At 44.9% G+C, this 10,651-nt stretch overlaps 1 protein-coding gene across 2 annotated transcripts in view; it reads left to right on the top strand.

Moving 5' to 3' along the window:
- Positions 1 to 714: 714 nt before the first annotated feature.
- MAP3K3 (mitogen-activated protein kinase kinase kinase 3) overlaps positions 715 to 10,651 on the top strand; it is a 41,282-nt gene continuing 31,345 nt past the window's right edge. Inside the window, exons 1-3 of one of the 2 annotated variants that reach the window (XM_051768672.1) lie at positions 715 to 1,010; positions 7,553 to 7,674; positions 8,700 to 8,789. In XM_051768672.1, coding sequence (XP_051624632.1) covers positions 1,007 to 1,010; positions 7,553 to 7,674; positions 8,700 to 8,789 — 216 coding nt within the window. In that variant the 5' untranslated portion in view covers positions 715 to 1,006. The remainder of the gene's footprint in view (positions 1,011 to 7,552; positions 7,675 to 8,699; positions 8,790 to 10,651) is intronic. The other variant, XM_051768673.1, reaches the window with a different exon arrangement.

The following is a 10,651-nucleotide window of genomic DNA, read 5'->3' as shown; positions in this document are numbered from 1 at the left end:
CAAAAGAATCTTGCTTTCAGATTTTTGGGGGGCTTTTTATCACTCTTGGACTGGGTTTGGTTTTGGTTTTTTTCCCCCCTCTTAAAAAGGTGCTTTGAAAGCAGCAATTAAACTCATTGCCAAGCTCTGCTTGTGAGGAGAGAAACCAGCAGGGTCAGAGAGCTCGGGACCTGTCCCTCCTCCAGGACACTTGGAAGCTGTGGCCTTAGGAGCACGGTTTTGATGTTCAAGAGTCTCTCCCAGAACTTCCACTGAGAGTTTCCCAAAGTCAAAAATAGTTTATTACCCCAAAGTTCAAAAATAGGCAGAAATCATAGATTCGGAATTACCATTGATAAATCGCTTAGTGCGTCAGTGCTAAATATATTGAGATTGGGAAAGGATTGATTAAGCTCCGTTAATAATTCACAGTTCGCTAATTAACCTGAGTCTAACACGGGGCTCTAGGACCCGGCCGAGGGGGCGTGGCTGGGTCGCCGTCAATCACTTTGATTGACAGCCCCGTGGGCGTGACCCGCGGGCGGCCGAGGGGGGCGTGTCCCTTCCCCCAGCGAACCGGGTGATTGACAGCAGCGGGGTGGGCGGGGCGGGCTTGTGCCTCCCCGAGCTCCCATTGGCCCGCGGCGCCGCCGGGCGGGCGCTGATTGGCGGGCGGGCGGCGCGTGCCGCTGTGATTGGCAGGAGGCGGCGGCGGCGGGTGCGCGGCGGCCGCCGAGCGGGTTTGTTTGTGCCGGCGGGGGGGGGGCACCGACCGTGAGGGGACCCCGCGAGGGGACCCCGGGACGGGCCGTGAGGCACCGCCGACCCCCCGCGCCCCGCCCGCAGCGCGCCCGCCGGGAGGAGGAGGCGGCGGCGGCGGCGGCGGTGGCGCGGGGCCTGGGAATGTGGCGGCCGCGGCGGCTCTGAGCCCTCCCTCCCCCCGCCATCGGCCCGGCCGCCATGGAGCCGCGGCGGTGACAGCGCCGACCCGCAGCGCCCGCCGCCCGCGGCGCCGCCGCCCGCAGACATGGGTGAGCTACCGGCGGGGAGGCCGCGGGGAACCGGGGCCGCCTCACGGGCCGGGGGGGGGCGGGAGGGGAAAGGAGGGGAGGGGAGGGGAGGGGAGGGGAGGGGAGGGGGCGATGCGCCCTCCGGGATGGATGGGGGGGTCCCCGCGGATCCGCTGCCCCCGGTGCGGCCCGGGCCGGGCCGGGACCTGCCGCGGCCCCCGCAGCGGGCGGAGGGGCCGGACGGGACCTGCCGCGGGGTTACCGCGGCACCGGCAGCGCCGCCGGGAGATGGGGGGGGGATTTCAAGGATTTGGTTAAAATGGTAAAAAAAATCGTGTGTTTGCGGGGAGCACCGTGCCCCCTCCCCTGCTGCCCCGGGGCTTTGCTGAACTTGGCCCGGTCGGGCTCAGGGAGCTCCTGCAGCCTTCCAGAGTCAGGTTGGCTCTTCTTGGGACGGGAGTTGATGGGCTTCGGATTAACTGGGGGAGTTTTTGGTGTTAATTGTGGCTTGGGAGTCCATCCGAATAGTATTTTCTTTATGGGGCTTCCACTGAATTCTTGTTTGCCATTCTCAGCCCAGGCAGCAACACGTAAAAACAAGCAGAGGAGTTGGAGGAACTCTTTTAATTTTTCAAGAGGGAAATGTTGCTGCGAGGAGTTGCCGTGACTGAAATTGATTGATTAATTGGAATTAATTTGGATTTGGACTCTATGTCCTGTATAAAAAACTGCTTATAGAGTGGGGGGTTATGCTTCCTAATTACCCTTTAAGTTTAAAGAGAGGTCTCGTGCTAGAATTAAATTCTTGGTTGGTCTGAACCAGAACTTATATCTACATATGGGTAAGGGAGTTACTCCTGTTGTAAGTGTGGAGTTTCATGGGCTACAACTTCAGTGTTTCTTCCCTACAACCAAGTTTAGTTTTCTGAGCCTGTCCTTCATTTAGTCTGCATGCATAAATAGTTCTTATATTTCGAATTCATAAAGCATTGCAAATGTTGCTCAAAGCTAAACTCCAACAACTTCAATCCCTCTGTGCTCTGGTTTGATTTGGTAAAGACAACAAATCTGTGCTGATCCATCACTAGAATTCCCTGCTGTAAAGAGAGGCACGGGATTATCTCTCTGTACCTCCTCTACAGAACCAGGCAGGTGGTTCATAAGCTTAAAATTGTTGAGAAGGAAGAGGTTGGATTTCCATGGAAGCATTTTCCAATGGCAGCTGAATGTGTGTTTGTAAACACGTGAGTGCAGAATGAAAAAGTACAATTTCATGGGCTGCTCCACCACAGCATCTGCGTGTCATGGCACAGCTGCAGATCCCTTACAATGGGAAAAATCCGAGTTTATTAGGCAGTTGTGATCACATGGTCTAATTAATAATGGGCAGTGGGCTGTATCATACTCTGCTTTTCTTGCATCTTGTGTTTCATGACCCGCTCTGGAGGACACGGGGGGTGGTTGGTGTCACAGTCTGCTGGAACTCACCTGGAGCAGTTCTCCAGCCTTGCACCTCCAGGGCAATCCCTGAGGTTTACTTCCCTCCAGACCCCTCCTTGGCAGGCTTTAAAATGCAGATATTTGCCTCTCCTATGGCGAAGCACGAGGTCCCTGTGCCGGGAGGGCCGCGCAGTGCGGGGTGGGCGCTGGGCCGGCCCCGCTCCGTCCCGGCGTTCCCTCGATCCGCTCGGTTTTCCTGCCTGTGTCACTTCCTTCCCTTGGCTCACACGCGCACCCACGGCCACAGCTCGGTGACACCCGGGGGGAGGGACAGAGCCGCCGCTCAAACCCCAAATCCCAGTCTTTTCCTTTAACTTCTGGGTGAGAAGAGGGACCCTGAATATATCCCACACGTCCCGTGTCCGTGGTAGTCTCTGATTTTTCATCTCACTCTACAAACCAGTCACTTGTGATTTCCTTAAAATTGGGCAGAACGGCGTTTTGGTACCACTAAAACTGCCCACAGCAAAGGACTCAAAATGAAACTTTCCAAGATTTTTTTCATGGACCCAATTTGTGTAAAATTTCCTCGTTGCCCCTGGATCTGCCAATGGCTTGCCCCAACCAACTTTGCTGTTGTGGGGGTAGATAACAGAGATTTATTCACTTTTTTCCCCTTCTAAACTAATGTGGCATCATTATCACACTAAATAAAACACCATCCTGGGCTAGAGGGGTTCACAGACTTCCTGTTTTTGCCCATGGGCAGATGCTTTCGCTGTTTGAACTTTGTGATTTTTTTATTTTTATTTTATTTTATTTTCAAAAGAGTTTTTCCATTTCTGACTCGCTCAGCCCTGTGTAAGAAGCCAGGGATTCGTTGAAATAAATGCTTTATGGAGAGGAATAGCTTTCTCTGGGAGCAGCAGTTCGCTTTTATCGATGTTATAAAAATCCTTGAGTGTAGTTTTTAAAACATGAAAAGCATTTCCTGGACAACATCTTTCCCGCACAAAGCAGAACTGTGTTTCCCAGACCTACTGGAGACCAGGCAAAACAGGGTCTCTCAGTGCACTCCAAGAATTGCTTCGTTTTCATTTGTAGCAACTTCTGTATTGTGTGATTAATGTAATGTTGCTCCATGTGCTTTTCCAAGTCAGCCTATGGAAATCCTCTGTTTTGAGGGAAATAAAGAAGTATTCATGCTTCTCAGCATTAAATCCATCACAGTGCTGTCCTAACTGGAGATGATTTTTTCCCTACACAACCTCAGATCAGTATTTAACTTCATGTTTTTAAAGGATAAATACTCTGTCATTTCCTATCTCATCAACACAGGGATGAATTACAGCATATATGGTTTGGTACTAAAACCTACTAAAAACTGTATAATAAGATTCAAACTCACCTGAAGCTGTTCCATCACCTTTGACAGAACATTAACTGTTCCAGTTTTGTGGAGATCAGTAAGATTTCAGCTTTGACACAGAGGAAAGTGAGTTTGCAGTGACCTTGCAGGGCACTAACTGGGGTTTGTAGAATTATAGAATATCCTGAGTTAGTAGGGACCCACAAGGATCATCCAGTCCAACCCCTGGCCCTGCACAGGACATCCCAGCAATCCCATCTTGTGCCTGAGAGGGTTGTCCAAACCACTCCTTGAGCTCTGGTGCTTCCAGGTGCTGTCCTTAGGAGTTTACTAGATTGTAAATTCTCGCCTCAGCTAATAAATGAATTCTCCCCATACCAAGCTGCAATCTGTATTGAGACACACAGCTGGTTGGATGCCTGTCCTCCGTGCCCAGTTCCTCACACCAATGAGTCACTGGGAGACTCCACACAGCCTGGAATTTGGGATCAAACACCTGTAACCACCCATTGTGAGCATTGATCCTGATTTTCCAGTGATGATATTGTTTCGGGGCGAATTCTTATCCACAGACATATTCTTTGACTTGATTTCTTGTCATGAGCCCTCAGTTACAAACTGCTTTCATAGCTGGTTTGCTTCTTGCCCAGAGGAGTGCTGCCAACACAAGCTCTTCTTCATCCTCCTGGTATCTGGCCAAACCCAAACTGCACTGTAGTGGAAAACTTGTATCCCAGCTCTTCCCAGTGTGTTTTGGGTGGTAGGAACTCCAGGGATATGCCAATCCATAGGTTGTAGTATTTTGTTGTGCACAGTTATAGCCTTTGTCTGCCAGATGACTCCAAGGCTGTGCTTAATATCAATCCAAATTGAAGAATACAAAAATTGGAGACACTCCAGTAAGGTAAGAGGTTAAATGTGAAGTTGGAAGCATTTTTTTTTTTTTAAAAGAAAAAGTTGTGCTGTTACCTACCTGGAACTTAAGCTTCATTCACAACTGTTTTTTCACGTTTTCCTCCCACAAGGGGTTACTTAGTGCTGAGATAGATCCCAGCAATTATTTCCTTTGGCTGATGTGCTCCTCAAAAAGCAGCCTCTTGCTTTGGTTGTGTTACTGACACTCCTCGCTTCTTTTACATGCAGTTGGAATTTCAAGGAGTGCTCTCCCTTCTCCACTGCCACAATGTGGTTATTGTCTCGTTTGGCTTGTCTTGGACAGCAGAGATTTGGTGGGTTTTGACTCTGATTTTTTTTACTTCCTCTGCTCTGCTTTCCTTTTTTAAGAGTTTTACTCTAATTAACACCTTCTGCAGATGCACTGGGAGGTTTCTTCTCCTCCATGGTCTGGCCCAGGCTTGATGTTTCTGGGCTTTGGTAGTAGAGTCTGAAGTCCACAGAGGATGTACCTCAGAACTTGGGTAGTCTCTGGACTGAGTTAGGACTCACCTGATTGTGGCCCTCCAGTACCTGAAGGGAGACAACAGGAAGGATGGAGAGAGAATATTTACAAGGGCCTGGAGTGACAGGACAAGGGGGAATGGATTAACACTGCCAGAGGGCAGAGTTAGATGGGATATTGGGGAGGAATTGTTGGCTGTGAAGGTGGGGAGGCCCTGGCACAGGTTGCCCAGAGAAGCTGTGGCTGCCCCTGGATCCCTGGAAGTGTCCAAGGCCAGGTTGGACAGGGCTTGGAGCAACCTGGGCTGGTGGAAGGTGTCCCTGCCCATGGCAGGGGGTGGCACTGGATGGGCTTTGAGGTCCCTTCCAACCCAAACTACCCTATGATTCTGTGATCCTATGAAAGCTAAAGCAGACCTGGGCAGAAACTATTTGTTGTATCAAAGATATCATTAGTGTGACTTCTCCCTGGGACTTCTTTAGGTGTTTCTTCCTTACAAATAGGTATATTTTTTCCCCCCATTTTGCTTTTAGTAGCATTTGCTCCCTGGCTGCTCCACAGGCTGTACATGTCCCACATCTGTCATCTTCAAGCATTGCGAAAATCTGGTTTGTTATTGAGACACTGATTAATTATGAAGCCAGTCTGTGCATAAAACATACACTGGCTGCTTTGGAGACACTCACGAACAAATACATGACATAAAATTGAAGAAACAAATAGTCCCAGTGAGTCCCTTGTACAGGGAAATACAGATGCGAGTCAGTCCATCATTTAATGTTCAGCAGCTGTTCCCAGGACAGCTCTTCCAAATGCAAACCATTACCCATCAGACCAGTGCCACGAATCAGGAATGAGTGTTCAGCCATGGTGGGTTGTTAAAATGAAGTTTCAGTTGTTTACAAATCAGCTTCAAAAATGCTCATTTCAGTTCAAACTCCTCCAAGTGATTGGGGACTTCGTGAGGAATTGTGCATTTCGAGCACTGCACACCCAACACACTGTCACCTGAGTAGGGCTGTGATAACTTATGGGGCTCACATCACTTCCAAAAGCTCCAATTATCCAAAAAGAAAAAAAAACCAAACAGGTTTACATTCAAAACTAGTGGCCAAGTCCACCCAGACTTGTTTGGAAAGGGCAGATTTTGCTGGGGATGTTCAGAGCTGATCAAATCACTGCTTCACATTTCATGCCTAAAGAATGCCTCAGTATCAGGAAGGATTTAACTGGGTGTATTATTTGCCGAGGAAACAACACTTTATCCCTAAAAACTCTCTGAGTCTTGCTGTGTGAGACACCAGGGGACTGTGCCAGGAGCAAAGTGAGGCATCTGAGGCTGCTTTGTTGGCTGTGGCAGTGCCTGGAGCACAGTGGCCAGTGCAGTCCCATTTTGGACAAAACTTCACATGGCAACTTCTTTTACCTTAAAGAATTTGAGATCATAGTCCTTGCTAAAGCAAAGGATTCTTTTCTGTGGCTTTTAGACATTTTTGCACCATCCATCACAGTTACTGAGCATTTCCCCCCTTATATATCTTCTTTTCTCTATAGATTTCATACAAAGTTCTGCTAAATAAAATACACTTCTCTCCTCAAAACTAACAGGCAATGGGAGAGAACACATTAAATGGGTTATATCAGGAATGTTCACTTCAGAAAGTAATTTTTAGTCAGTAGTACATACAAGGAAAAACTCAATGTTTGTGTTTTCCTGCAAGGCAAGAAGCCTTGAATTGAACCTGCTGCGTTCCACTTTGCCAGCAGACAGTGTTCTCAGTGCTGGACGATTTGAACCTGCTCAAATCAAATCTCATCTTGAAATCTCATAAAATGGGTTGAATTTTGTTCCATCAGCTTGTTCTGAGGGAAGAGAGGAACGTGTTGGGGCAATCAGTGCGAGTGGATTTGTGTTCAGGGAGACTCCAGGATGGTTCTTTGCCTGGGTTTTCGTTTCTCTCTGTGCTGGCTGTGGTTTGTTCTGCTAACAAGCAAGAATTGAGAGTTAGCAGGATATAAAGTGGGAAAGAACAGATTTTTACCAGGTTTTCCTTGGCAGAAGCACATCAGTTTGCCCTGCTTAAATGACCTCTGATGATCTAGCAGATCTGCTCAGGTTGTACTCTTTGTTGTGAAGGCTTTTAAACACAATTAGGGGCTGGGCATATTTATTCTGATCCTTCTGTGACACTGGACAAGAGACTTAAAATGATATTCTGTTAGTTTGGGCTTTCTGTGACTAAACAAAATCATAGTGTCTTTACAAAGACCCTGAAAAGGTTTGTTGTTCCCCCAGAAGTGTCACAGTTGATGCTCACCCAGGCCACTTATTCCAAAAATTCTTGTGCCTGGCAGATGAACAGGAGGCCTTGAAATCCATCATGAAGGACCTGGTGGCTCTCCAGATGAGCAGGCGTCACAGGCTGCCTGGCTATGAGACCATGAAGAATAAAGACACTGCTCACACCAACAAACAGGTAATGGGCCACTGAGGGAGCCCCTGAAATGGGGAAATGGGGGCCTGGGGGCAGAAGGACAGAGGATCTGCTGCCTCTGCTTCTGGCAGGATTAACTCCCTCATCCTGCTCAGGCTGTGTGGCAAATATGGAACATTTTAATTTTCATATCTATATAAAAATATAATATATAATATGTATTAATAATGTATGTTAATATATATTATAATTATTATAATGTATACTAATATGTATAAAATATATAATATCTACTATATTAAATATAGTAGATATACTATATTTTTGTATATTAATTTATATATTAAATATAGTTATATATACTATATATTGTATACTGTTGTATATTATATTTTATATAAATATAGTTATATATTAATTTATATATTAAATATAGTATATATCTACTATATAGTAGATATAGTAGATATAATATATATATCTATATATCTATATATATGATAGATATAATATATCTATATAGATATAATATATATATTATATCTATATATATCTAGATATAATATATATATCTACTGTAAATATAGTAGATATATTTAATATATAAATATATCTACTGTATTAAATATAGTAGATATACTATGTATTATATATAAATAATTTTCTAATATAATAGAAATATAATAATATTACTAATTAATGTTATAATATAATTATATTGATTAATATTACAATCAAAATATATACTAGAATAAATACAATTTTATATAATGTATAAATTATATTAAAATAGTATATATTTTATATTGGTTTATCTATATAAAATTAAAAGCTATATATAAGGATATATATGTAAAGTTATGTATTTTTTATATATATATATATATATATATATATATATATATGTGTGTGTGTGTTTGTATTTGATAATTTGCATCATCTTAGTATCCTGCCTTCCCCCCACATGTGTTTGTGATGTTGTTTGGTCTGATCAGCTAAAAAAATTTACCAAGTGTAAAAATTTTTAACTTGCCGTTTTTTTAAAAATGATTTTATTCCTTTTAAAGAAAAAACACAATGCCAGCAGTCCCCCCCTCCTGGGCAGCCCTGCAATAACAAACCAGTGTGCCTCTGCAGTGGAAGAAAAAAAAATTCCGGTGAGAAAACTGGCTTTATTTCTCTATCAGCAATTATAAATTATGTGTAGGTTTTACCAGTGTGTGCTGTGACCTTTGTAGGGTTCCTTTAAGCAGGTGTGGGAGGCTGGAAAAGCTTTTCTTTCCCGGCTCTCTCCTGATGTTACAGGGGGTACCTGTTTTAGTGTAGTGACAGGACAAGGGGCAATGGCTTTAAACTGCCAGAGGGCAGGGTTAGATGGGATACTGGGGAGGAATCCTTCCCTGGGAGGGTGGGCAGGCCCTGGCACAGGTTGGGCAGAGCAGCTGTGGCTGCCCCTCGATCCCTGGAAGTGTCCAAGGCCAGGTTGGATAAATTTGGAGCAACCTGGGCTGGTGGAAGGTGTCCCTGCCCAGGGCAGGGTTGGCACTGGGTGGGCTTTAAGGTCCCTTCCAACCCAAAGCAGTCTGGAAGTGATGGAGGCAGCACTCCAGGTTTGTTCCACATTGCTGCAGACTTTTTCATGAAGAAAACTCTGGTATTGACTTTCTGGTCAAAAGGAAGGACAGAATAAATGGCTCTTTACTCTGTCAGTAGATGCTGGATGTCATTTAAATGAAATACTTCAAAGCAAAAGCAGCAATTTCAGCCAAGAATTGTTTGTCTGTTACTGTCTTACAAGGTTAGATCAAGTTGCTGGCAGTAAGACTGACATTAACAGGACAAGTTGCCTATGTCAGTAAAATAACTCTTTGCAGTTTGATTCCTGTTACAGGCTTAAGCCTTTTGGAGCAGGTTTTAAAGTTCATGTCTGTCTTCCTTACGCTTTGCCTGCTCGTAATCTACTTGTTCAGCTGGATCTGGGGTTTCCTAGAATGTGCTGGACAAATCTGTAGATGGAGCAGAACAAAAATCCTCCCCGGATGGCTTTGAACGGGAATCCAGGGATGTCTTAAATCAAAACCTGTAATCGTGATTTATGGTACTGGAACGCTGAGGCACTAAACTTGGATTTGCCTTTTTACTCATCTCTTAGGAGAGTTTATATGACTTACTTTAAAAATTGATGGGCTCACTGCTTTCCAGAGAAACTGAAAGCACTGGAAAGCTTAACTCCTCGAGTTTCTCTCTGGAGTGTGAACACTGAGATCACTTTGAACACCTTTTCTTAGATCTTTGAAAAATAGACATGAGTGACCAGTGTCTGATCCCTTATGGAAAAATCAGCAAGAGATAAATGCCAAATTCCATCCCCCTTCCCTTTCTTCCAAATTACAGGTTCTAAAGTGTGCAGTGGAGTTGAGAAAGTGATTTTGGTTTCCTTAGGTACCAGCAAGTTAAAGAAAGGTCTCCAAAGAGCCCTGAAGATCTTTTTAGTGTTGTCTAATTTTAATTAATGAGAGCTGTGTTACTTGGCTGTTCCAGGACCTAAACCACGTCTTGAGGTCAGAAATTTAATCTGAAAAATGACTTGAATTCCATTTCATCCAAACAGTCCTGTTTAGTTCCCTTAGACTGGGCTATTTAGAATAGTCTGACATTAAAAAAAAAACTTACCTAGAGCCTTACTTCCCTGAAACCCTGATAGAAAGGGATCATTCCTCCATCCAGTATGTCTAAGACAAACTTACTTCTTTGAAAATCCTGACCCAGAGGGATCATTCCTCCATCCAATATGTCTAAGAACAGCTGTTTCATCAGGAGTTGGCTGGTGGGCATCTTTTATAGGATACTGTTCCTGTGCTGTTTGCTGCATTTTTCCTTTACTGCTCAATCCAGATGAGTTTGTTTCATTTTGGAGTCATTCTAGAGTAAGTTCTTTCTCTTCCCACATCTAAAAAGATTGTCTTTTAAAGTTACGCGTGAAGTACCCACCTGCAGGGGGTCGTTGCTGGGACTGGGG

This window comes from Manacus candei, unplaced genomic scaffold, assembly GCF_025592945.1.
Source record: "Manacus candei isolate 608988 ecotype Guabito, Panama unplaced genomic scaffold, ASM2559294v1 h1tg000096l, whole genome shotgun sequence".
Taxonomy (NCBI): Eukaryota; Metazoa; Chordata; class Aves; order Passeriformes; family Pipridae; genus Manacus; species Manacus candei.
Note: the sequence above shows the minus strand (reverse complement) of the source record. Positions and strands in the feature narration are given on the sequence as shown.